General features: G+C 42.8%; 2 protein-coding genes across 6 annotated transcripts in view; one reads left to right on the top strand and one right to left on the bottom strand.

Moving 5' to 3' along the window:
- The window catches only part of ELP4 (elongator acetyltransferase complex subunit 4), a 221,381-nt gene extending 220,421 nt beyond the window's left edge, over window positions 1–960 (bottom strand). For both annotated transcript variants that reach the window (XM_069968386.1, XM_069968387.1), the window contains exon 1: window positions 773–960. In XM_069968386.1, the coding sequence (XP_069824487.1) occupies window positions 773–950 (178 nt within the window). In that variant the 5' untranslated portion in view covers window positions 951–960. The remainder of the gene's footprint in view (window positions 1–772) is intronic.
- An 84-nt stretch (window positions 961–1,044) lies between these two features.
- Window positions 1,045–27,748, top strand: IMMP1L (inner mitochondrial membrane peptidase subunit 1). 4 transcript variants are annotated; one of them, XM_069968381.1, is made up of 6 exons: window positions 1,045–1,119; window positions 13,436–13,572; window positions 14,372–14,460; window positions 16,527–16,653; window positions 26,655–26,765; window positions 27,591–27,748. In XM_069968381.1, the coding sequence occupies exons 2-6, from the start codon at window positions 13,468–13,470 to the stop codon at window positions 27,654–27,656; spliced, it is 498 nt and encodes a 165-aa protein (XP_069824482.1). In that variant the 5' UTR covers window positions 1,045–1,119; window positions 13,436–13,467; the 3' UTR covers window positions 27,657–27,748. The 4 variants fall into 4 exon arrangements, with proteins under 4 accessions (XP_069824482.1, XP_069824486.1, XP_069824483.1 ...); XM_069968385.1 differs by lacking the exon at window positions 27,591–27,748 and adding an exon at window positions 26,872–27,115; XM_069968382.1 differs by lacking the exon at window positions 1,045–1,119 and adding an exon at window positions 3,213–3,297.
- The last annotated feature ends 229 nt before the right edge of the window (window positions 27,749–27,977 follow it).

Raw genomic sequence — 27,977 nt, 5'->3', positions numbered from 1 at the left:
TTGTGCTGACTGTAATACCAGATAAAGGTTGGAATCCTACAGTCAGTAGAGCGTTGATACTTGGGAACCTCAACTGCAAATGATGGTAACTATAGAGGTGGTGGCATCCTAATACGGTACACGCTGGAATCCATGAGCTCTGTACAACCAGCCACTCTCTCACAGATGTTTGTAAGGGCAGACTGTACTGATAGGGGATGGAGTTTATATGCCTGGGCCAATGGGACTGAATGAAACATCTAAATTCCGTGCATAAAAGCCTAGGCCTTTTTTACGTATACTTTATTGTATTGTGGATGTTTCCTACCCGCTCTATAGATCTATGTAAGCTCAGTGAGTCCCAAACACTGTAAGGGTACAGACACACACACCATATATGCAGCAGATTTGATGCTGTGTTCAGTTATTTAGATCTAATCTGCTGTGTATCGCAGCAGTAAATACGCTGTGTATACGGTGTGTGTTTGTGTGTTTTTACCCTAAGGGTACAAACACACACACACCGTATATGCAGCAGATTTGATGGTGAAGACTTGATGCTGTGTTCAGTTATTTAGATCTAATCTGCTGCTTATCGCAGCAGTAAATACGCTGTGTATACGGTGTGTGTGTTTATACCCTAAAACAGTGTTCCCCCACCTGTGGCTCTCCAACAGGTGCAAAACTACAACTCCCAGCATGCCCTGACAGCCTCCAGCTGGTAGACTGGGGCACTGCTAGACATCCAGTACCACTGTGACAGCAGCTATGATAGCTTGCATCCTCCACACACCTAGGATGTGATCCAGAGAGGGAACCCCAGTGGATACGAGGAGCTGCCCGTTATGCACGGAGGGGCGGGTGCCCCTGATGGCCGGGAGCTTTCCCCGTACTTTCCTCCGGAAGCTTGTCTCAGCCCCGGCTGCGGCCGCAGCTCCATCACTCACGCCGCGGACTACGGGCGCCGCCATCTTGCTTCACCCGTCAACAGCGCGTTGTATCATGGGAGAGCGTGACGTCGCGGCAGCCAATCAGATGGAGAGAGTGTGGACAGCGAACCAATCTGGAGCCTGTTTATTAGAGGTGTGCCTGAGATCAGAGTCTGGAGCCCGGCCTCACATTATCCTTTGCTCTGTGCCGGTGAGTAGGCTTGTTGTATATGAGTGTGGGGGTCATTTAGGTTATGTGCTGAGTGTGACACGATAGTTTCATAATGGTTTCTCTCCTTACTAAATGTCGTTGTCTTTATTGATCAGTACACTGTGTGTCCAGGACAGACACCGGTACCAGTCACACTGACTTGTCCTTGTGTCCATGTTACATGTAGTTATTGGGGGGCTCCTTATTGTATGACTTCTGCAAGGCCCCCAGCTCTAGAATAGGTAATGTGCATGTTATCTGCAGGTCATAGAGGGCAGCAGGTTGGCTGACACACTAAATTTAAAGGGGTTGTCCAGTCCTTACTGAAAATCAAAGAGGCAGCTGGGAATGTGTATACTTACCTGTGCTGCTGTGCCACAGGTTTCCAGGCCGACCAGTGTCTGCCATCCTTTTTATAATTTTTAAATAAAGTTCCTCTGCCATGCTATGTGGCCAGGGAATGAGCACTCGGTATAGAGAGAGATCTATACTGAGCGGTCAGGAGGCCACCACAAACATTAGGTAGCTGACCTGGCCCACCAAGATCACTGGGTGCAGCATCACTAGGGTGTATGGGTATGTGGCCTCCGGGAACCCATGAAAACAAAGGCATGTGATGTTAATTTTATTATAACGTTTATATAGACGTGTGAATAAGGCCTTATTCCTAATCACTATTTTATCTGCTGTATTATGGTTTTTTTTTTTTATCTTTATCCTATTCTCTGTAAAAATGTGTCCACATTATATTTATAACAGTGGTAGATTCCATGTGGAAATAGACATTAAGGCTATGTTCCCTCTATGCATATTTTGGTAAAACTACAGCCGTTGCTGCCGATTGCAACAATGGCCACGATTAATGCGAAAATATACTTGACGTTTCCGCCTTTGGAATTCCGGCTGGAGTGTATACACATAGTATACGCTCCGGCTGGGATCCCTAGCAGCGCCGTGATAAACTGACATGTCAATTCTCTGCAGCCACTATTCATTGAATAGCAGCCACAGAAAATCCTGTCGGTGCACACTGTGGAGCGAGTGGCTCCTGCCACACACTTCATAGTGTGCAGTGGAGAGTTCTGATGTGGGTGCGCATGGATGCGCCCGCATCAGAACTAAGCAGCGCTAAAGATGATCTTTTCTGAGACCGGCCGGGTCATGAAATGGCCATTCTCTTACAAGGTCTGAACATGGCCTAAGGGGGTTACCTGGTATTAAAAAAAACAAAAAACAAAGCCCCTTTTCTCCATAAACCGTGCCACAGTTCCCTCAGTTTGTGTGCAGTATTGCAGCTCAGTTGCATTGAAGTGTTGTAATAACACATGCAACCTAAGGACAGGTGTGGCACTGTTTTTAGAAGACATTGGGTATGTTTTTCTAACACTTTTAATTCATGTGCAGATTCGTTGTCTAGTTTGCAGCAGTTTCAGCATTGGGTTTCTGCCATGGGCTTGTCTTTGGAAAATCTGTACCATTTGAATATTATACCTTTTGGTGCTCTGTAAATCTTTTTTTTTTTTTTTTTAAGTTGTTTTCCTCTTACATTGTGATTCATTTAGCGCCAAGTTTTGTCTGCCATAAAATCTCCCGGTTGTTTTCTTTAAACCGTATTATCTGTGTTATCATTTACGTCGTCCATTTTCTGTCTTGGATCCTGGGTATCCTTTCTAAACATAGTTAGAGAACTGCCATGTCATCAATGGCATTCAGTTTCCTAATCTTCTTACTGGCGTCTGCCATTCTACTGTGCGGAAGCCTCTTCTCTCATCAATTCTGGAATGTGGTGGCGTTGGGTTGTGCCAATTAACCCCTTTTTGGAAAGAGGGGACTGTCATGCACTGCGCTGCATACCATTGTCATTAGAGGGGTTAATGTTATATGGTCTACAAATCAGATTAGCCATAAAGTCACCTGACTAGATAGTATTCGCAGTCATGTGATTCTTCTTGGCGCCCTGCTGTGTTCATGCTGTGCACTGAAAACAAGGTATTTGGGGCCGGAGAGGCTACTGAGCATTGAACAGCATGAGCCTCGAATTATGATTGCAAAGAAGATGACTTCATTTTCCTTTCTATTCAGCAGAATAGGATGAGAGTTCAGATGATCTCCCCTAGCGTCGTCGGGATTCCTAATCCAACAAGGAGAGAATGAGGCGTTTGAATTATATGACCTAAGGTGAAAGGTTATTGTCTGTGTGCGGCTGGTCTGTATGTTGTTGTGGATACTGGAGCTCTTTAATCAGTATGTGCAGTCATTTTATATAGCAAGAGAAAAGGAAAAGTCCTATACAATACAAGGCTTATTGCACTGTACCATTTTATGGTTTTCTAGTTGATTGACAGGGCTAAGGTAACACTGTTTGACAACGCTTGTCAGGAAAGCAGCCTTTTATGCTGATTGGTCAGGCTGCGTGCTATCCCCGCCTGCAGGGAATCGCTGGTTGTCACTAGCCAGTGATTAATTTGCGTATGGCCAAAACAGATGAATGGAACTAATTTTTTTCAGCTTCAGAAATTTCTTCCATGTGTAAAAGTACACTAATATTAGTGGTCTGTCTTTTAAACCCCAACCAATCTGATACTGCTTATGGCCTCCTTTATCCCCCAGCTTCATTACTGATCAGCTGATTGATGGAATATAACTCTCTGCTGAGAGCTGCATCTTCATTGTCTGCTAAGCACAGCTCTATACATTTTTGCCTGGTTCTACAGCTTAGTCTTATTGGAAAAAAAAAATCTGGCCAAAAAACCCCAGCTGGGGGGTGGGGGGGGTGGGCTGGGTGGGGTGGTGGTTACATAATAAAGAAGCTCTACTTACCCATCCCTGTTCCCCCACAGCAACATGTCACAGACTCACTGACTGCTGGCGGACTCCAGTTTCTCTCGTGTTGTGGTGTCGTCATGACCCGGCAGGAAGGGCACACTAAGAAGTGGTAGATCCAGGAGCCCAGTGCCCCTTAGTGAGCATGTGACATGGTGCTGCGGGGATACAGAGATGGGTGAGTAGAGCTTCTTTATTTTTCCGCACCAAAAACTTTCATCAACCTGCCCCCCCCCCCCCCGAAATTGAGTGAGCATCTCCCATAAAATGTACAGCATTATCAGTGTTGTGGGTGGTATAAAAGATAAAGGTTTCTCAGCTCTGAGGTTATAGTAATATGTTGGTGGTGATCACATGGGCTGTTCCTGCCAACCACTCCAATGTCTATGAACATACCTTTTAAGGCCAGTTTCACACGTACTGCATTGCATCAGATCATTTTCTATGAATCTACATTCTCAAAACGGATTTTCATTCCGTAACCCCTGCCTACTTAACCCACCGCTGCCAGGCTTAACACCCTACCTGTCCGTGCTCCCTGCTTCTCAGGATCCCTGCTTCCTGACTTCCCACTCAGCCAATCAGTGTGCTGTCCTGTGCAGCCACTGATTGGCTGAGCAGGACGGCAGTGACCCAGGAGCGCGGGCAGTTAATATACTAGTATGAAATCCGCTGTGATACTGTACTGTGAAGGCATCCTTTAAAGAATATTGTAAAGAAATGGTCTCGCCACAGACAACCTCTTAAAAGAAAAAGGCAACATTTACACCATTTACAGCAGAAGTACATTAGTGTTACTGTCTTTTGGTAAAACACAGTATGCATGTAATGCATACATGTTAAAGGTTTTGATCAGTTAGAGCCACACTGCAAAGAGCTGGGAGAAGAGCTTCACTCCTTAGCTCAGCACTTGATCACGCCCATTGAAGGGGGGATATCTGGCTAGTCCTGTGTTTCAAGACACATAAATGAGGCTCCACAGGCTCTTTTGCATATTCATGTTTCCCAGGGAGCAATGCACCTAGGATTTCACTGCATTGAGAGCTTTAACTGGCAGCCTGCAGTGTTATTGTTTGGCTGGTCTCCCTGAGTTCAGCTATCTGTTTCTCTTATGGCTTTACTAGGCATTGCTCCCACCTAGCCATAATCCTGCTCCACACTGATGAGGGGCAACACCCCGAAACAGCTGTCTGTGGATGGATACCTGGCCTTGGTTTTTCCCTTGTCATTACATTGACTTATAGGGCCACTTAATATGGTGGTTTTGGTGGTTTCCTTACAGGAGCCACCCCTTGGCTGGGTCCTTCCTGGAGGGATATCTGGCTAGTCCTGTGTTTCGAGACTCTTAAATGAGGCTCCACTGGCTCTTCTTTTGCATATTCATGTTTACCAGGGAGCAATGCACCTAGGATTTCCCTGCATTGACCGCTTTAACCATCAGTGTTATTATTTGGTTGGTCTCCCTGAGCATGGACCTGGAAAGTGACCTCATCTGTGCGACCACTCCTCGCTTCCGACCGGTCAAACAATGCTTTTTAATGTAAAAAATAATATATATATATAAATTTTTTTTTTTTTATTTTTTTTTTATTTTTAAGAGGCATGTGTCAGTGCATGTTGCTTTTTCTTAAAAAAATATTGGATTCAAAGAGGAATTTGCAGAGAGAAAATTAGCAAATTTATGTAAAAAAAAAAAAAAAAACTTCTAACAACACATGACATAGGCCTAAGGGTGCGTTCACACGTACAGGATCTGCAGCAGATTTGATGGCGCAGTTTTGAATCTGCAGCTGATCTGCCGCAGATCCGCGGCACATTTCATGGTCCAGATTGGATTTGCATTGAATCTGCAACGTCAAATCTGCGCCATCAAATCTGCTACCAGTGCACTTGTGTGGGTTGCTAACAAGTTATCATTTGTGGGCCTTTTAGAGCTGGTCAAGGATTAGTTTTTTATATTCTAGCTTTTAGTTTTTTTTAAAAAATTTAATAGATCAATCTACAAACTAAAATTTATCTAGTCCTCAAATTGCAACCCCGGCCTCTGTGGGGAACTGACAATTGATGAATAATAGTAATGATGTTTTAAGTACAAAATTAGACTAGCTTAATTAATTGGAGTGTAATGTGAACAGGGCATACAGCGTCCGCATCACAGATCCTATCACTTTGCCTTTTTACATTTTCTTTTATCCCTTTTTTTTTGTCTTTTATAAGATAAGCAGCGCACACAGAATAATCAACACATTTGGCTGTCATCTGCTGAACAGAGTGGGAAGATCACAGGGTTTTTTTCCCTCTCCTTTGGCTTGTAGGGTTGGTCTTTTTATTTTCCGTTCCAAGCCCCCATCTGGGAAGTCCATGATGTGTTCTCAGATGGAACATGGGGTTTGCTGTAATCTGCTTAGCTGCACCACAGTTAAAAATCTTCCTTCCGTGTTTGTGTAATTTATAATTTTAATGAGACCCCGGCTCTTGTGGGCTTTGAAATTTATTAAAACCTCTTTTGTGCATATGCTTTTGTTCCTGCTTGATGGGCTCGGCGTATTTAAAAATGATGAATTTTTATTCATGGATTTAAAAAATGAAGGGATTAACGACGACTGTATATCATTGCGTTCTTCAATTGATATTTAGATCTGTTTCTAATGACTTTTTATTATCGTCAAATGTGAGCAGAATCTGGAAATACAGTCTAGGATACAGAACACTTTTTTTTTTTTTTTTTTCCCCATCCAAACTTTTAATGTATTGTATTTAGAGAATTTACGAAATAACTATAAACGTACTAGATGTCAAATTAACAGGTATAACTGAAATGTCAAGTTAAAGGGGCACTATCGCAAACAGTTTTATTAAAATCAACAGGGTTTGTCATTGAAAGCAGCTGTGTGTATGCGTGTATATAATTATATATATATACATACACACACACACACTAGGGGGATATATATATATATATATATATATATATATATATATATATATATATATATATATATATATATATTATTGTTGGTTGTCTGTGCTGATATTTGGTCTTTTCTCTGTTCAAAAAAAGACCAGACACAGGAAGTCCCAGTCGTTTGTGTGCTCACGCGAGAAGACACCTGTTCATCATGCAGATTGTGTATCAACAGAGTACAGTTAAGCTAACTGTATTAACTTTTCCTAATTATATTAATTCTGCATCCTTACCAGAAGACAATGCTTTATGTTATGCAACAATTCGGCCCGTATAATGTCACTGTGTGGTTGCAGAGGTTTTGGTGCTGTATGACAGGAGAGCTGACCATACAATGTACTACTGAATGTGTATGTGCAGTAACTGTACACCTGCGCAGTGAAGACCCCCTCCTTAGCTGTCAATCAATACCAAGCCATGTCTTTTGAGGGTGCAAAGGACTGGAACTTCCTGATATATTTATTTATTTATTTATTTTTTAATTGGACAGAGAAAGGACCAATTATCGTAACTGAGGGAACATGGACCGCAGTTTGGCAGAAAGGGAGACACCTAGTGGCCACAAGTATTATTTTGACAAACATAGAAAACTCTAAAAAAAAATAGAGTATATGTCTGTTTTAGCAAATACAGGTAGTCCTCGACTTACGTCAGTGATCAGTTCTTATACAGCGTTGTAAACCGAATTTCGATGTAAGTTGGATCATATGTTCATACAGTACTGTCCTGTAAACACTTAGCCTATCCTAACATAGTACCCTACATAATTATCAATATCCTTAGTCTAGAACTGCATAACTGAGTACTGTACCAGTATAGTATCGTACTGTATTCTGCTGCTGCTGCATGTTTTCGAGTTACCTCGATACCGTGTAAGTCGGAGTAAGGCGTCGAATAAAGCTTTGTAACCACGAAACGATGTAACTCGAGACCGTTGTAACCCGAGGACCACCTGTAGTTGTATTCGTCATGAAATAACAGCTCTGGAGCACCCTTTTTTTTTTTTTTTCTTGTTTTCAACACACTCTTGGTTTTGGTTGAAAAAAAGACTGACAGAAATACTATGCGTGAGCCTAGAAATGAATAAATTAATTTAAAAATAAGCCTTGTAAAAGTGACTTGTCCTACCCAGTTTAGCATGAAAAATGTTTACTGTTTACCATATTACCAGGGCCGTATTGAGAGCTGCTGCTGCCCTAGGCACTAAACCTGAAGACGCCCCATCGTGGGGGAGAGTGGTTTCGGCCACACGCATTTCTTTATATGTAGAAACATTGTCTGAATCACATTTTTATGGTTTTTAACTGTTTAAAACATAGATTTCCACATTGAATGAATGATTACAGCAGTCTGCATATTGTCAGAAGGAATTCTCACCACAGGATTGGTAGATTGGTCCGTAATAGCTCCAAGTGTCACAGCCATACCAGACCTGAACAATACCGCCACACCAGACCTCATCATACCTCCCCCCTACCCCCCTCAAAAAGTCACCAGATTTACTGGCAAGTCTGACCGGGAGGTGGGAGACTAAAAAAAATTAAAACAAAAAAAAGTTTTTTGTTTTTTTTTTCCCCCTGGTGCTGCCCCCTGCAAGCTGCTGCCCTAGGCACTGGACCCCGGGTGCCTAGTGGTAAATACGGCCCTGCATATTACCACTTCCCCTTGTCAAAGGAGAAAGCCTTAGGACTGCTCCATTGCAGATGTAAACTTGGGGTTTACACAGATTATCTGAGGGTGTGTTTACATGTACTGGATCCACAGTGGATCTGCTGCAGATTTGCTGTGTTCAGTTATTTAGATCAAATCCGCTGCGATACGGTACATGTGAAGCTTCCCTGACAGATTATCTGACAAAGATTTAAAGCCAAAGCCAGGAATGGGTTTGCAAAGAGGAGAAATCTCAGGCTTTCCTTTTATGACCTGATCTTTGTTTTTGGCTTCAAATCTTTTGCAGATAATCTTTCTGTGTAAATGGACCCTAAGTCTTTGATGTATACATCTGCACGGTTAGCTCAGTATAGTGTTAAATTTATATTTGGGGTGCATCAATTAAAACTATTTCAGAAAACATTACTATGGTTTAGCCACTGAAAATATCTTGTTTAGGCTGGACTACACGGAGACATTATTGTATGCACATATTTTCTTTCTTTCTTTTTTTTTTTTTTTTTTTTTTTTTTCTTCTTTTTTGCTTTTTATTTATTTATTTTATAATGCAAATCCTTCAGGACCAAACTGAGAACTCTCACAAATTGAAACGCTAGTATGGAGCTTCGTGTTTGTTCCACTGAAGATGAAAAGCAAACCTTGCTGTATACACTTGCCGTGGTACCTGTTTGAAGGTCTGTTGTGCATCTTACAAGTAAATTAAGGTTGCTGAGCTTGAAACCGCAGGTTCTCTCCAATCCTCAGCACTGTTCAGGAGGTGGTAAGATGATATTTAACTGAGGACGCTATCAATAAACTAGGTCACTGCCCCAGTAGAAGTCCATTTCCTTTCTCCACTTTCTTTTTTAAACTAAGTTTGTAGGTAAATGTTACAGATCAAATCTTATGATGTTTGGGCTCTTTCCCCATACAATAAAGACTTGTGCAATGCCTTATGTTGCCTGGTGGTGACGAAGATGTGGTATTGCCTCTTTAATTTCTTTTGTACATTGATGGAGCCATCAACGGGATGTCTTGTGGGCCATCTATCATCATCATCATCAATGCTGCCTTGTAACTAATCTGAGTTAGGGTGCCCTTACACATGCTTTTTGTCAGGGGGGAATAAAAAAAAGCACACGGCGCGTGGCATTTTTTTCCCATGCATTTGTTTGTTTGTTTTTTTTTCTAGCATTTTTGACTGTGTGAAAAATCTTGTTTGTGTTTGTGGTTTAGGCATCTGTGCTGAACTTTTTTTTTTTTTTTTTCCTCTGCCATCACATGACCTAGCTGCTGGACCACAGAAGGTGACAAAAATGCCAGAAAAAAACCCACACCATATGCACAGCAATGGTGTTTTTGAGACGACCAGAACAATCCTTTTGAAGTCTATGGGAGAAAAAACACCACACCCTCAGCGTGCTGTATTTTAGTAAAACTGCCTCAGAGCTTTAAAAAATGACAAAAACACCACACCAAAAAAATGCCATGTTTGTAAGGTGAATCATAAGCTTCCACTGACTTCTAGCGAACATTTGGCCACCGGTGTTTTTTTAAAGTATTTCCAGTATTTTTAAGGTGGTGTGAAGCCAGTCTTAAAGGGGTTGTCCGGAATTCTAATAAGTTGCCAGAGCAGTAAATGTTAATAATAACTATTACTCACCTATTAAACTTCTACTCTGTCATTGGTCCTGCCGCTCCTTCAATGCCCATTCTGCTACCATTGCTTGCCTCAGCCGTAATGTTAGCTTGTACAGAGGCCTCTGGGGTCAGTGATTGGCTGTAGCCATCATGTGAAATATTATCGCTGGAGGGCTGGTAGAAACCACTGGAGCAGTGGGGGATTTCTTGGGTAACTAATGTAATTTCCCCTCTTGTTGCCTCCTCATATGTAACCCTGCAAATTCATATCCATTGTGTGTGTGTGTGTGTAGGGGTTTACCAGCATTTTATTTTCTCTCAAAGCGTACCTGTCGCAACAGCCTGTTTCCAGATCAGCTGTGATATCTTTTTGGTAATCTGAAGTTAGGGTCTCCATGCATACGAACATACAGGTGTCTATACACTCGTTGTTTCAGTCATGCATCTTGCATGACCGAAATAAATGTTGTTGGAGCTCCAGTCTGCCACAAGTGCCCAGGAGGTTGTTAGATTACCAGATTATTCTGCATTGTTAACTTTCCAGATCCCTCCTTTCAATAATGACTTATAGTTCTAGGGGTTTCCTGAAGCTAGAGGTATTAGCCAAAGCTGGGAAGGGGTCTGAGAGAACTTTTTGGCACTTAAAGGGGTTATCCAGGCTTCAACAACTGGGCTACTTTCTCCCAGAAATGGCACCACACCTTTTTGTTCTCAATTTGAGTATGGTTTTGCAGCTCAACTCCATTCAAGTGAATGGAACTGCATTATAATGCCACACACAACCTGCAGACAGGGGTGGTACTGTTTTGCAAGAAAGAAGTTGTGTTTTTTTCTAGTCCTGGATAACCCCTTGAAGAAGAGATCAGTGGCACTGAGCTTCAACAATGCTTATAACTGTCTGAGACATTAGGTCTTCCCTCCCTGACTTCTGTAAAGACCTGTTAACAGTTTTCATAGTTTAGAAATTCTCACGGGTCCGACTTTTACGAAACGAGATTGGAAGAAAGTTTTAGGCTTAATAAATTTGTCCCATTGGTGGCTTTCTATACACCGCAATAAATTTTTCTATGCTTACCATAAGCATAACTCCCACAAAATCCCCCTCCTGCTAACCCCATCCACTTTGCTTTAGAAAGCAGTACAACATTTAAAAGAATCATTTTTCATTTTAATTTTTTTGAAAAGTTAAGATGCAAAATTTTGTAACTTCTGTGCATCTGAATAGTGGTACACAGATTACATCCCCCATGCTTATAATTTAGTTTTCCTACTATTTTCTCATGCACTATAAGCTTCTGCTTCTTCATTGTCAGCCAGCATACCCCAATCTTGAACCCTCGCTTTAACATTCTCCATTTTCTTATGTTAATAGTTGTAATCCCAGATTACACCAGACAATGTGTCCGCCTATTGTATCCACTATATTTCTCAACTTAATTTTCCCGGCATCTTATTTGGACAACTGCTCGGAGTAAACAGCGGGCAAACAGAAGCCGAATTCTCCAAGGGCCTGTCCATGAGAGACGTAACAGAGGCTTTATAAAGCCAAGGATTAATTTATGTGAATCTTTTTTATTTGAGCGAGAATAGATCAGGCTCCGTCGTGTCTGCATTGCAGATTGTGCTGAGCGCTTTGCCCTCGGAAAAGACAAGGAAAGAAAAAAAACAACCCAAAAGACTGCATATGGATATTCCCTTGATATCATTCACTTGCTGTGTAATCTTATTATGCAAAGTTCTAATCTCCACCTAGAATGAATGCCTCTGGGTCAGAATATAGTTCTATCAAGGTTTTAGAGGTCATGTTTTGTGATCCTTGGCTTATTCTTCTAAGTAGGTCTGGGATTTGAAGGGTATTCCCCTGACAGTGTCAGAGATAGGCAGTCAAAGCCTGCTGCCTTTTTGGAAGAGGAGACCTACATGAGGTCCCTGGTAGGATTAAACTTGATTTGTAGCTGTAGGATTTCTTAACAGATGTATTATTGGGCAGGGAATAGAGAGCCCACCAGCACAGCGAAATTGGAACGCGATTGGCATTCTCTGGAAGTCGGCTGCCTGCTAAAACAGCAGCTGCATGTGGATTTGACTTCTTTCAGGTGAAGCTCCTTCCAGTCACTTGGAAAGGATGGGATGAAAAGGAACGTCGGTGATAATTTTGATGTCTGCAAGATTTAGTACCAGTGTAATGGGATTATCAGTAACACCTTCAGTGCAGGAAAAAGCCACCTGGCGCTTTAACTGGCAGTAACTGCAAACTAATCCGTTCCCATCTCTTGGATGTCATTCATGAGGCTCGAAGCGATTTCCACCCCGCGTGCTGTGATTAATTTTATAAACATCACAAAAAAAAATTGTGTGACAGCGAGGGCAGTAAATGTATTCATAGGAGAATATGGTTCATTTATATGGGGCCCTGGAAAGGAACACTAGAACTTGCTTTACTTCCTGCTGCATACTGATACAGACAAATTGTAATATTAAATAATTTATCACTCCTTCTGTTAAGCTTTCTTCTGTACTCACAAAGCTAAACGTGCTCCTCGTATACATACACAACATATTTTTTTAATTAATCACGGCCATTGTTGCAATTTGCATTCAAAAGATACTTTGCATTGAAGATGAATGCAATCCCGGCCGGAGTGTATACACATAGGGGGAGATTTATCAAACTGGTGTAAAGTGAAACTGGCTCAGTTGCCCCTAGCAACCAATCAGATTCCACCTCATTTTCCAAAGAATCTGAGGAATTAAAAGTAAAATCTGACTGGTTGCTAGGGGGCAACTAAGACAATTCTACTTTACACCAGTATGACGAGTCTCCCCCATAGTATACGCTCCGGCCGAGATTGCAAGTGGCCGCACAGAAAACTGACATGTCATTGAAAACTGATATTCATTAAAAAGCGGCCGCACGGAACTGTCAGCTCACACAATGGAAAGTGCAGCTCCGGCCGCACTTTCCATTGTGTGCTATGGTGAATTGGTTGCATCCCAATTCACCATAAATGAAGTTCATACGGCCGTGACTGCAGTACCGGCTGGGATAATCTTCACTGGTCACGGAACGGCCAGTGTTTTACAGTGTGTGAACCCGGCCTAATGATTTCAATCAGTAGTGCTACAATAAGTCCTAGTGTAGCCAAGGCTTACAATGCGAATAGACTGGGTTTGTCTTTATGAAATGGATAAAATGCTGTTAATAAATATGTTCTATTTCTTTGTGTCTCCATGCAGGACAGATATTATTGCCATAAAGAACAATCAGTATGATCAGAAGAGTGCTAGGGAAGACACTGGGCTTCCTGGGATACGCCATTCAATATGGCTGCATAGCTCATTGTACATTTGAATATCTTGGAGAAATAGTGATCGTAAGTTTTGTTTAGTCATGTAAATGGGGTGGAGAATTTATTAAAGATCTGTAACCTAAATGCTGGCCTTAAGGGGTATCCCTGACACAAAGAGAGAAAAAAAAAATGAAGCCTGTAGTCTGCTGTAGTTCTGAAACCACCAAAAATAGATTTGTTTTGTTTGGGGTCTTGGTTCTGTATTTTGGGGGTTTACTACTTTGTTGAGCAGTTGCTCACTACTACAAGTCCCAAAATGCATTGCTTCTCCCAGCACTCCTGTGTTGTCACGGGAGAGAGGGAGATGCTGGGGTCAAAGTTTTGTAGCCCTTCTATATTTCATTTTCTACCAGTATTGAAGCACAGACATTCTGCTGAATCCAGTACAATTAGTAATAACACTATATGAAAAAGTTATATATCTTGGGGTGTTACTTTTAATTTAAACACTTTTTCTGGTAGCGGAACACCCCTTTAAGTGAATTTGCACTAGTGCTGGCCTTAATCTGTGACTTCCCACGCGCCACACTTTGATATCCATATCCTGTCTGAGCGCATAGATTTCAACTATAATTTACATCAGTTTTCTGACAGAAATTTGAGTAAATTTTGGAAATCCCCAAAATACTATGCTTCTTTATAGTAATTTACACCTATTTTGCAAAAAGTAATAGGAACTGCGCAAAACCCCTGAAAAGTCATACATTACTCACTGGTAACTTATTTATACCAGAAAGCTGAGGAACGTGGATAAAGTCCTGCATACTGTCCTATGTCTGTTCCATCTGTGTACTAATGTACTGGTGTAAACTTTTCCCTGCAGTGTTCTGGGCCATCGATGGAACCCACCATAAAGGACTATGATATCTTAGTTTGTGACAACCTGAGTCGACACCTTTTTTCAATTCACAAGTAAGTGAACTAAATACAAACTGGGGAACCCTGTTCATATGTAAAATGATAACTTTTTTTTTTTCTTTTTTAGTTTTATCTCTACAGTTTAGCTCTATATTGTTGCTTGGCAACTTTATGACTTTTTTATATGTGAAACCTTAAAGGAGAAGTCCTGCGAAAATTTTTATTAAAGTATTTTATTGCACCCCAAAAGTTATATTGATCACCATTATACACTTATTACGGGAAATGCTTATAAAGTGCTTTTTCCCAGCACTTACTACTGCATCAAGGCTTTACTTCCTGGATAAAATGGTGATGTCACGACCCGACTCCCCGGGTTGTGCGGGCTGCGGCTGCTGGAGAGGATGATGGCAGAGGGGTGCTCAGTGTCCCTCCAGTGCCCTGTGTCCCCCTGCCATCATCCTCTCCAGCAGCCACAGCCCGCACAGCTCTGGGAGTTGGGTCGTGACATCACCATTTTATCCAGGAAGTGAAGCCTTGATGCAGTAGTAAGTGCAGGGGGAAAAAAGCACTTTATTTGCATTTCCCATAAGTGTATATTGGTAACTTGTATAACTTTTGGGGGGCAATACAATACTTAATAAGAATTTTCGCTGGACTTCCCTTTTAAGGTAAAGTGAATGACCTAAAACCCCTAGGACGTTGGTCTGCTTGGGGTTTGTGATCCATACCTGTAGAGGGTTTGCGCCTACTGTCTGCTGCCTACAAATCTGCTGGTGAACTGTGTGATTACATTTCTGGATGACTATTAGTTGTGAAATTGCAATATCTGTAGCCCCTTAAAGGGAACCTGACCGGATCAAGAAGCGGGACCCGGCACGATCAGGTAAGTATAGGGGGCTCTAGCGGGGGGTCGGGAGCCTGTCATCCCGGCAAGGGGGGGGGGACAGGTCCTCTTTAAGCATGGTTATGGTACTGCACAGTGGCACTCCTGGCCAACACTCAATGCTGTTAACTGCAGTTCCTTTTACCTCAAAGGCTGGTTGCACAGCTGCACCGAGAAGACTACTTTGGCACAGTGACCCCCTTCATTCTCCAAATTGGTGATGGCTAATTTTAACAGTATACCATCACTTTGTTAGCAGGGAACAACTCTTTAAAGGGGTCCTCTGATGTTGCATGCTCAATCTGATAAATGCAACTATCTGATACTCAGTGATTTTATTGCGTATGTCCTATGGTGATGAGAGTGGTCCTATTTAAGATACTAGCTGGGCTTTGGACACATCAGCAACATGACCACCATAAAGCAAGGTAAAAGTAATGCAAATTAATGCAACTCGTTGGGTTCTTCCTTGCCAAGACTTATTCCCTTCAGTATAAGTGCCATGGTGGTTTAGTCATCTTTACTTTGTAATCCTTCTGTCATTCCTTAAACACTGCAGCCAATCAGTGGGGAGAGTGCAGCAGCCAATGAGGAGACAGGAGGTGTGTCTCGGACTCCCTATAAGCACTGCAGAAAAGCTGTAGTTACAGATCACAACTCTTCCTTAATGGGTGTGAGCGAAGAAGAGCCAGGCAGAAAGTTCTGAGAAAAGCAAGGAGTGGGCAGTCCTCTTCTATTGCTACTGACTTGCATAGTGCTTCTGAGCCTCTGACTGGACAGTTACTATAAGTTTTTTTTTTTTTTTTTTTTTTTTTATGGCATGATCAGTACTATTTAACTTCTTCACACTTTGCTAAGGGATCTAGAAACCCCCTTTGCACAATTTCTACCCCCCATGTGTCCATGAGCCAGTTCCCCCCCCCCCTCCCTAATCTTCGTCTGTCACAGGCAGCTGGCACTTTCTGTCCCCAGCTAGAAGTATGGGGGAGTTCAGTCCCAGATGAGCTGACATAGCTACCGTTGGCTCTATCTCCTTTGCTTGCTGCTTCACTGGAGCATTGCAGGACTTTCTCAAGCTTTGGCATTCAGTCAGTATGCCAGGTGCAGATCTTGTATTAAAAGTATATTTCTGTGCTTCTTTTCCTTCCTGTATTAAGATTTGCCATGTTGTGCACATTTTTGGTTTTGCTGAGATCCTCTTCCATGGCCTTGTAAAACTTTGTTGTCATTCCAGGGGTGATGTTATAATTGCTAAGAGTCCGAACAAGCCGAGCATTAACATCTGCAAAAGGGTAATTGGATTGGAAGGTGACAAAGTCTGTACTAGCAGCCCATCAGATTTTATCAAGAGGCACACATATGTGAGTACCATTATCTTTTTACATCTGGTTATGAATTAATCCTTACAAAATTACTTAATAGAATGTAACTGTACATGATACATAGAAATCACAAGCAGATCTAAGTTTCTGAATATTAACCCTTTCTCGTCAGCTATACGACTATATACGTTCCTACTGCAGATGCCCTGTGGAATAAGTATCTATATTTATACATTCCTGACATAAAGGGGTTTTAATGTGTACATGTGTATGGGGTTGCTTCAGTGTGAGCAGCCCCACACGCATTAAAAGGGTACTCTAGTAAGGAAAAAAAAATTTAAACTAACTGGAGTCGGAAGGTTATATAGATTTGTATATTACTTCTATTTAAAAATCTCAAGCCGATCTTAGGATAGATATGTTTGTCCCAGGTATGTTTAAAGGGAACCTGTCGCCCCCGTGCCGGGGTGACAGGCTCCCGACCCCCGTTAGAGCCCCCTATACTCACCTAATCCCGCCGGGTCCCGCTTGTGGAGGTGATCGGGTGACGGAGATCTCAGACGCTGCAGCCCGGCGCGTGCGCTGAGAGATGAGTCCAACACCCATAGAGAATGACAGGAGAGTCCAGCGCTCCGTCATTCTCTATGAGCGGACTGCAGCGGCTGAGATCTCCGTGACCCGACCGGATCCAGAAGCGGGACCCGGCGGGCTTAGGTGAGTATAAGGGGCTCTAACGGGGGGTCGGGAGCCTGTCACCCCAGCACGGGGGGTGATAGGTTCCCTTTAAAAGGGAACTTGTCACCCCCCATGCCGGCGTGACAGGCTCCCGACCCCCGCTACAGCCCCCTATACTCGCCTGATCCCGCTTCTGGATCCGGTCGGGTCACGGAGATATCAGCCACTGCAGCGCTCCGTCATTCTCTATGAGCGTTGGACTTATCTCTTAGCGCGCGCCGGGCTGCAGTGGCTGATCTCTCCGTGACCCGGCAGGATCAGGTGAGTATAGGGGGCTGTAGCGGGGGGTCGGGAGCCTGTCACCCCGGCATGGGGGGTGACAGGTTCCCTTTAAATTCTGTTGTTGTAGATTTACTGTACCTACAACATCTGCTGGAAGTTTGTTCTACTGCTTTCAGTAAAGTAATATTTTCTCACGTTGCTTCTGATCTTTTCCCCAACTAACCTCTCACTGTGTTCTCTTGTTCTTGAGTTCGTTTTTTTTTCCTAAAAACACTTCCCTCCTGAACCTTATTTAATCCTTTAACATACTTAAAGAAGTTCTCCGGGCTATGTGTATTTTCAGTGTATGTCGGGGAGCGGGTGAATATAGCACTGCTGGTCACTTACCTTCCTGGTTCCAGCGCCGGGTCCCAGATGGCACCCTACCCCCCCGCCCCCCGTTCTCCCGTCCAGCTGTCGCTTCCTGGTCTGAGCTGTGGCCCAGAGTACCCCTTTAAAGGTTTCAATCATGTCCCCCCTTTCTCTTCTTTCCTCCAGACTATACAGATTCAAATCCTTAAAGGGGGGAGTCCAGGCAAAATAATTTCAAAATGTTATTGCCCAACAAAAGTTATGAAAATTACTAATACTTATTATGGGAAACTCACCTATAGTGTATTTTCGCTGCACTTACTACAGCATGGCGTGCTCAGTTCTCTGTAAATTTGTTGTTTTCACATCACATAAACTGCCGACATGTGCTGCAGTAGTTGGCAGTTTGTGACGTGACATCACCAACTTGACCTGAACACGCCATGCTCTAGTAAGTGTAGAAAAAATGCACTATAGGTGAGTTTCCCATAATAAGTGTCTATTAGTCATTTTCATAACTTTTGTCGGGCAATAACATATCTTAAAACTATTTTGCCCGGACTTCCCCTGTAACTCTGTCCTAATAAGTTTTTGCCTGACACCCTTCACCATTTTTGTAGCCCATCTTTGCAACTGCTCTATTTTATCAATATCCTTTTTTTAAGGTGAGGTGGACACAGTATTCCAGATGTGGCCTCACCAGAGCTCTATACAGTTGGATCACAATCTCCCTCTTCCTACTGATTATACCTCTAGCTATACAGCCCAACATATGATTTGCTTTCCCCACCGCCTGGTTGCACTGGTGACTCATTTTAAGGCTGTCATTACCCCTAGATCCTTCTCTTCTGAAGTCTTGAAAACAAGAGTACGCATTTAACATGATCACTCTATCTGTAATTGATCCCTCAAACAATATAATCTGTAGAAATTGCAACATTTAAGGAAGTCAGTGATGCATACATCATGCCGGGTGAAGAAAAATTCCATTACAGGTCCATAGTGTCCGTAAAATACACAACGTGGGAATAAGCTTTAAAAGTTAAGTTTTAGTTTATTCTTTTTGCTGACAGCATGGCTGATTATGGCCCCCAGGGGATTAATGTGGTCATCATAGTTGTCAGACTGTACTCCCATCCTTTTACCTGGTTGCATCCTGACCACTCTCTCTTGGGGATGACTCTTGGAGAGAGGGAGTAAAACCATACTTTTTGCCCCCCAAGGTCCCGACCACCAGACTAGCAGCTTAGCTTGTCCAGTGCTGCCATAGCTGAGAGTGGTGATCGGGAACCTAGGCAATTAGTTGACAACAGTACAGCGTCACTGCTTTCTTTGGTGGCATTTCCCATTACCTAACAAAAGTTTGGGTGATGGGAATATGCTACATCCAATGACAATGACTACAGCCAATGACCATTCTGGAGACTGTGACCTGGTGGGGTCTTACTGCAGCAAAGTTCACACCTCCCTGGAGGTCACTGTAATTTTAGAAATCATTTTTGATCCGTCGTAGTCTGGGTGCTAAAACCCCCATAGATTACTAGAATGAGCTGAGGGCTTATCAGTGTATGTCAGTGTATGGGGGTCTTCCAAGACTACACCAAATATAATGCTAGATTGAGGTTGTGCACAATGGAATTTCGCTGCCTGACCCCTCTGTTCTCAAAGAGATAAGCTGCCGTTAGAGCGCTCTACCGTGTTGAACGTCCATGTTTATGGGAGGACAGGAGAGCTGTCAGACGACAGTTATTGAAGGTGTATGGCCACCTCTAGGATAGGTAATAAATACATTTTTTCCCAGAAAACCCCTTTAAAACCCAGTATTCTACATTGATAAAAGTCTGTTCAGAAGTTTTGTTTCTTCATTTAGTTAATCTTTTCTAACTATATATTTGGCTCTGTTCTCCAGCAGACGCCCAGCCGGAGTAATTAGATACCGTGCCCCCAGAGAGACGGACAGAGATATCGAACTTTTGTACATTGATTATTTGTGCATTGAAAATTAACAATGGCCATGGATCGGTCATGTGACTTTATAAACAACCTGCTGGGATCCCAATCAAATAAGTACAATTCATTACGAGCTTGTGGATGTCATTTGCTACTGTCGCCTTTCATCATATTTCATTTTAATCAAGAAAGGTAACACCTGTGGTTTAGCCACAAAAGCTGCTTTTGTGAAACGAACACCCGCAGGCGACGAGGCAATTACATTTGATGCTTGCTCCAAAGTGGGAAGCACTTAAATAGACCCTGGTAGGGATAGTTGAGAAGAAAAGACTTACTTGTATTATCTGCTACCGAGATTAAGTTAGTTTGTAAGCCTTGTTCTCTTCTAACTTCTGGGCCCCACCCCTCTGTCCCCAAGTCACTGGCCTCAGATCTCATACAAACTTTCCAGGACAGGTGTTATGTACGTGAAGAAGGAAGCAAGAAACCAAGTTTTATGTGCTACAGCTCACTATTTCATGGGTAAAGACAATGTGAGACAGCTGCTCCAAATTTAAAGATTATTATTAGAGATGGGAGCAACTTGGGCATGCTGAAGTCCGATCATTTGGCATTTGAATACTGGTGGCTGAAGAAGTTGGATGCAACCCTAGGGAGTCTGGGAAAGCCTATGGCTGTATCCATGTTTTCCAGGACTCCCAAGGGCTGCATTCAACTTCGTCAGTGATCGGTATTTAAATACTGAATATTAAGATTCAAGCGTACTCATGCTTATTTTACAGATTACAATAAAATGCAATAATAAAGAGGGGGGAGTGAGATAAGGGCCACAGCTCCTTATGTGATACTGTAGGGGGACCCAATAGAGAAGATGATGGTAATATAAATAAAATAAAAACAAGGGCTGTTGTATTGAAATAATAGCAGTTATTTACTGTTATATGGCGGCCATCCACTCAATTTCAACATTGTGTGAACAGATCCTTTCTGTGTTTTCCATCCACTCCTGGTTGAGGTTGCAATATTAGGACCACAATACTGACTGAAATATACGTAGTGTGAACCCAGCCTAAGGCCATGTGCACACAGCATATGAGACCAGCCGTTCGTGACTAGAGATGAGCGAACCTGCTGAGGTTCAGGTTCGTATGAACTTGAACTCTCGGCTTCTGACTGCCGCTGTCTGCCCGCTCCATGGAGAGGGTGGATACATCCAGAGGACTGCCTGGAAAACTGGGATACAGCAATAGCCATAGGCTGTATCCCAGTTTTTCAGGCGGTCCTCCGGCTGTATCCACCCTCTCCACGGAGCGGGCAGACAGCGGCAGTCAGAAGCCGAGAGTTCAGGTTCATACGAACCCGAACCTCGGCAGGTTCGCTCATCTCTATCCGTGACCCAGCCGGCCGCGAGGGTTCCCGACCAGAGTGTATACTATGTGTATACGCTCTGGCCGGGATCCAATAAAAAGCAAGGCAACGTATGTTTTAGTGTAAAGTACGGCCGTTGTTGCTGATTGCAACAACAGCCGTACTTTTACGAAAACTTACATTGTGTGAACGTAGCCTAATAAAGTAAGTTTACAGACAGTAAATATTGTGGAGGCCATATGCATGGCATGACTATGCAGTATGGCATCTAGTGGCTTACCTTTTACAAGATATAAAAAATTATGTGGGAGGTAATCCAATAGGGCTGTCTCTAAGCCTTAGGTGTTCTTGGGTATTGGAAGAAGTTTGGTTTAAAAAAAAAAATAATCAAGGCCCTGTATTAATCAAATGGATCGTTCTGATCTATATATGTTGGACCTTGGGCCAATTTTCAGTTGTGAGTAAAGCCATGTTCTCACACTGTTTTTGGCTATTATGATTTTTTTTTTTTTTGGTTAGGGTGAAAATACTGGGCCCAAGATTTCTAGGAATATTGTCAGCAATAAAAGATGTGTCAGTTAAAGGAGTATTCACCAGGTCATAAAGATGGCTTCCGTTTTAACTCTATTTGCATAATTCCAATGGACTTTAATGGGAGTTGTGCAGATAGCATAGCCCTGCTAGTAACGCTTTTTATGTAACTATGTGAGGCCAGTTTCACACTTACAGCATCTCAGCAGATTTTACGCTGCAAGTTCCAATACTCCGTAGTGTCATTTCCCATGGCTCTACATTGTTGCAGCAGATTTTTATTCACTGATTTGGTTGAGTGGGACGCCAGGGAGCCGGAGAAGCAGGCCGGAGCATAGACAGCTAATGTATTATCCCAGCAGCTGGTGGGTTGACTGGGCAGGGGCTACATTTTCTGCAATGCAGTACATGTAAAACTGGCCTTAGTGTTTAAGCTCAGCTGAAACTTTATTTGGGCTAAGCCTTAATACTAGACATGGCCCATAACTATGGAGTTGTGCTTTTTTTGGAAGAAATAAACCATATTTTTTTCCTACCTTCAAGGTTTTTTTTTATTTGAATATTTTCTTTCTTAGAAGAAATGATAGTTATGTAAAGATATGTAATATTTTTTTTTTCCTCTCCTTTTTGTATTTTAAAGAAAATGGAAAATTAAAATAGTATATTTTCTATTTTAATTATAACCAACCAAGAAATTGTACCCTAAATGAGAATGAAGTTTTGGGCCACAGTGAGATAAATGTGGTCAGACAAGGCATTGCAATTTATAGTCTCACTGTGGGTGGTACGATACAAATAGATAGATAGATAGATAGTCACTTAATGAAAAAGTGATTATATCCTGAAATGTTGCAGTACACGCCACCAAATGGGAGTTTTAACTCCTTGGAACATACAAAAATCCCAGACAGCATTCCCCGATAACACTCATTAATTTAGCGAGTGAAGAGAGTCCTTCCATAGACTTCGTGATGGACATGACGGCAATGTGTTGTGGATCCCGCGTGCACATAGACTGAACTGTGATCTTAATTAGAAGTTTGACAAGCCCACTCCGATAAAATGATGAGATTATGTGTAATTGGTGTCACAATCAATTACCATTTAGCTAATCACGGGCCCACTAACAGGTCTGGCCTTGGTTGTGGCCTCAGGATGTTGACGAGTGTCTGCCCCCTTCATGCTGTTACTGCGACAGAAGAGCAGAATCTCGCTCCGCATCCTAATGACCTCTTTGAAGTCTATTAAATTAATGACCCAACCACCCCGCTTAAGCTTTACATCTGATAATTGTAGTTCCTCCTTTTTCTAGCTTAGAAGATATTAATAAAATATTTTCTCTGACATCCAAGTTTGCTCTAGGCCCTTTAACACTACGAAATGTGTAAATATCACATATCACAAAATGTGGTCCAGTCTCCAGCCAGCAGAGGGTAGTCCAGCTAGGTTATACTGGTGTCACCAGAAGCTTCCTCATTCATCCTTGAGAATCTTACTGTGTCCCCTGATGCTTTCTCAGTGAAGTCTCCCTAAGACATCATAGTGGTGTCACCTGGGACTTTCAAATGCCTATAGACATTACCTAAAGGAGCTGTCTGTTTATAAAATGTTTTTATATATTTTTAGGGCATTTTAAGTTAGGCTGGTTCATGTTTAGTATTTGGTCCTTACTTTGGTTTTGGTTTTCTCTGTATTTTCGTCCCATCCCTAGTTTTGGCTAAAAATACTGACCAAAATGTAGCCCAAATACTATATGTGAACACATTCTTAATGGAAGAAGTGTTTTGGGATTAGGCAAAAGTGAGTGGAACCCGTCAGGGCTCATAATGTATGTCTATGGACCCCATGTTTGTTTGCTCTTTCACAGAGCTGCAGCATGGTCCTCTCCCCTCTCGTTCTCCCGATCGGTACAAGTCTGAACACTCAGACCCGGACCAATCAAAAATGTCTTTATGACATGTCAAAAAAGTTTTCTCAAATGACAGTGACCCTTTAATTTCACATGTGTAGGCACTGCAGGGAAACTGAATATGACGATCATGCTATGTCCTATGACTACAACACCCTGTGATCATCTTGTGCCAGAGGGCTTTTCCAGCAAGAAGGGATTGCTTCAAAGAGGACAACTTTTTAACTGCAGGACAGAAGTTGCTTAGTTAACCATTATCTTGCTCAGTCCAAGAGAAAAAGAGCATGGCTTTCTATGAATAGTGGATACTAATCAGCTAGTTATCATCTTTTCTGTGAATAGATAACTTCCAACCTTTTTAAGGTTTAAATGGGCACTGTCACAACAAAAAACTTCGACATGCCAAAAGTTATTGATCACAGCGAGTCTCACTGATGAGATCTGCTCTGATCAGGATATTGACAGACTGTGCGGACAGCCAGGGAATGGATTGTGCTGCCTCAATCTCTCCATGGCTAAATCTCCTGATTATAGAAGGTCTTGGCAGTGAGATCCACTGTGATCAATAACTTTTGACGTGTCTATGCTGAAGTTAGCTGTGCAGCCAAGTAACCAAGTAACTGCTGTATAGGAGAAAATCTCAGAAGAGGACACATTGCTGCATCCCCTTCGTTCTCTCAATTTTTGGCATTCCAGAAGTAACTACATGCCATTACTTTATTATATGTACATAACCCATTAACTTTAATGTAGGGCTGGGCGATATGAACGATATGCAAAAATATCGTCATCAATTCGGATGACGATATAGATTTTCGGCATATCGTCATATCGCGATACATGCCCACGGAGCAGTAGTGAATAAGCTTCTCACTTACCGCTCCGTGGTACCGCGCTGCAGGGCCTTCCGTTCACGCATCGTCAGCGCGCTAGCTGACTATGCGTGTGACGTCAGGTCTCTCCCAGTGCATGCTGGGAAGAAGACGTGGCCTGTCTCGCCTCGCGGACTCCCATCAGCCAGCCCTGCAAGAAAGGTAAGTAGCAGAGGGGTCGGGGGGTGCAGATGGCTATGGTATGGGGCTGATGATGGCCCTGGCTGGGGGGACATGATGTGGCAATGGCATGGGGCTTGGCTGGCACATAGGGAAAGCTGATGATGGCATAGGGGAGGGGGAGATGACTGGCACCGGGGGGGGGGGGGGGGGGGTGATAACTGGCACAAGGAGGGGCTGATAACTGGCACAAGGAGGGGCTGATAACTGGCACAAGGGGGGGCTGATAACTGGCACAAGGGGGGCTGATAACTGGCACTTTATTTTAAACAATTTTGTGTTTTACTAACACTTAAAGGAGAAGTCCGGCCAAAATTAATTTTTGATATGTTGTTACTTATGAAAAGTTATACAAATTTCTAATGTACATTAATTATGGGAAATGCACATATACTGCTATTTCCCTTAATTTAGTAGATCAGGAAGTGTTAGAAATATCTCTGAAGAAGTGACGTCACGACCCAGGGTGTAATTCCTATGGAGTGTCCAGCAGGGGGCGCTCTCTATATAGAAGTCTATGGGACTTTATTGTTTCTATGGGTTTCTATGTAATGTAATGTAATGTAATGTAGTGTACAGTGCTTTATTGAATGAATACATCTATGGAATACTTTGGGGAGCAAGTGTCCTTGCTCCCCAAAGTATTGCATAAATGTATTCATTCAATACACAGTAAGCCCGCCGATCCGCCGAATTTCCGCCGCATTCCCGCCGATCCGCCACACGCTGATCCGCCGCATTCCCGCCGATCCGGACCATATACATTGAACTACAGCTCCCATCATCTGCTTCTGGTATGAACAGGTGATGGGAGCTGTAGCTGGGTAATGGATATGACATGCCGCCGGGCGCAGGGGGGAGCCGCTCAGTACACAGGAGCGCTCCCCCCTCCTCCTCCTCCTTCCGTGATAACTTCCGCCTATACCAATGCTGACTCCCTGCCTGGCCGCCGCTCTCCGCTCACATATACCGGCTCCCGGCATCAGCGCGGACACCAGGATGCATCGGGAGCCGGTATGTATGGGGGGGGGGAGAGCGGAGAGCGGCGGCCAGGCAGGGAGTCAGCATTGGTATAGGCGGAAGTTATCACGGAAGGAGGAGGAGGAGGAGGGGGGAGCGCTCCTGTGTACTGAGCGGCTCCCCCCTGCGCCCGGCGGCATGTCATATCCATTACCCAACTACAGCTCCCATCACCTGTTCATACCAGAAGCAGATGATGGGAGCTGTAGTTCAATGTATATGGTCCGGATCGGCGGGAATGCGGCGGATCAGCGTGTGGCGGATCGGCGGGAATGCGGCGGAAATTCGGCGGATCGGCGGGCTTACTGTGTATTGAATGTATTGAATGAATACATTTATGCAATACTTTGGGGAGCAAGGACACTTGCTCCCCAAAGTATTCCATAGATGTATTCATTCAATAAAGCACTGTACACTACATTACATTACATTACATTACATAGAAACCCATAGAAACAATAAAGTCCCATAGACTTCTATATAGAGAGCGCCCCCTGCTGGACACTCCATAGGAATTACACCCTGGGTCGTGACGTCACTTCTTCAGAGATATTTCTAACACTTCCTGATCTACTAAATTAAGGGAAATAGCAGTATATGTGCATTTCCCATAATTAATGTACATTAGAAATTTGTATAACTTTCCATAAGTAACAACATATCAAAAATTAATTTTGGCCGGACTTCTCCTTTAAATCTTTACATTGTTTGGAAAAAGATCTGTTATACAATACACATCTTAAAAAAATTCTTAGTGTTGTAATTTGTATACACACAAAAAAAATTGATATATCGTGATATATTGTTATATTGTGCATGCATCAAATTATATTGTGATATAAATTTTAGGCCATATCGCCCAGCCCTACTTTAATGATATTCCTGTGATGTGTTTTTTACAGGTACCCAAGGGCCATGTTTGGTTAGAAGGTGACAATTTAGACAACTCTACAGACTCGAGAAGCTACGGACCAGTTCCCTATGCCCTAATCAGGGGGCGAGTGTGTCTTAGGGTAAACTTTTCACTTATATTGAACGTTTTGGGGTGTTGTACTGTGCATCTGCCATTTTAGTGCTATTCCATAATTTGGGACATGAACTTTTTTTTGTTTTGTTCAGGTCATAGGACAGGTCCTTGGCTCTAAAGAAGCTGCATAGAGCAGAAAAAAACTTTAAGCTGGGCATAGCTTCTAATAATGCTCACTGAACTTCACTGTCAAAAAAGCCTGACTGACAGGAGGAAGGAGTGGTAAGTGCAGCTAGAAGTTGCTGCATCCCTTTCCCTGGTTTGAAGTTCTGTTTTTGCTCTATCCAGCTTTGTCTTGTTTTTTAGTCTCTCTAGAATGTTCCACTCGCTCAAGGTAAACCAAACCCACTCCAAGAGTATACATTGATGCCTGTTAGAGATGAGCGAATCGGGTTCGAGTCGATCCGAACCCGAACTTTCGGCATTTGATTAGCAGTGGCTGCTGAACTTGGATAAAGCTCTAAGGTTGTTTGGAAAACATGGATACAGCCAATGACTATATCCATGATTTCCACATAGCCTTAGGGCTTTATTCAAGTTCATCAGCCACCGCTAATCAAATGCCGAAAGTTCGGGTTCGGATCGACTCGAGCATGCCCGAGGTTCGCTCATCTCTAATGCCTATGCTAACCATCTTGGTTATTCACTGATTGATTGGTGGGGTTCCTGATGGTCAGGACCCTCCAGTCTACAGATAAAGAAGTGAGCCGAGCAACAGTTGTGATTGTGATGATATTTGGATAGGTCATCAGTGTGTAATAAATAAAATGACATCCAGGCTCACATTCAGTCTCTGTTTTTTGTTTTGCAGCTATGGCCTTTTAGTTCCTTTGGGCCGCTACAGGATAATCCTAATGGACGTGTAATAAAAGATTGACCATGGACAGATATGTTTTGTAATTTTTTTTACCTCCTAGAGAAGATTTTAATTTATTAATGATATAGGTTGATTTCTAATAAACCATTTCTGCACTTTTTAAGGTCTTGTTTCTGCCTTGTTTTTTTTAAAACATGTAGCTACTTGTGATACTTTGTATTGCAGCTTGCAGTTGTAACTAGCAGCAGCAGCAATATAGTCAACTTTTAAATCATAGGTTTAGTTAGTTGTACTTTATAACCATTTTACACAGACGTGGGCACAGAGCCCGCCCGACTCCCGATATCAGCTTCGGACGCTGATATCTTTGTCCCGGGACCG

The sequence above is a fragment of the Dendropsophus ebraccatus genome, chromosome 4 (assembly GCF_027789765.1).
Source record: "Dendropsophus ebraccatus isolate aDenEbr1 chromosome 4, aDenEbr1.pat, whole genome shotgun sequence".
Lineage (NCBI taxonomy): Eukaryota > Metazoa > Chordata > Amphibia > Anura > Hylidae > Dendropsophus > Dendropsophus ebraccatus.
Note: the sequence above shows the minus strand (reverse complement) of the source record. Positions and strands in the feature narration are given on the sequence as shown.

What these genes read in the sequence shown, in the direction of transcription:
- IMMP1L (XM_069968381.1), top strand. Translation starts at nt 13,468, where the DNA reads ATGATCAGAAGAGTGCTAGGGAAGACACTGGGCTTCCTGGGATACGCC. An exon ending in ATCTTGGAGAAATAGTGATC is followed by an intron (nt 13,573 to 14,371) that starts GTAAGTTTTGTT and finishes TTTTCCCTGCAG; the next exon opens with TGTTCTGGGCCATCGATGGA. An exon ending in CACCTTTTTTCAATTCACAA is followed by an intron (nt 14,461 to 16,526) that starts GTAAGTGAACTA and finishes TTGTCATTCCAG; the next exon opens with GGGTGATGTTATAATTGCTA.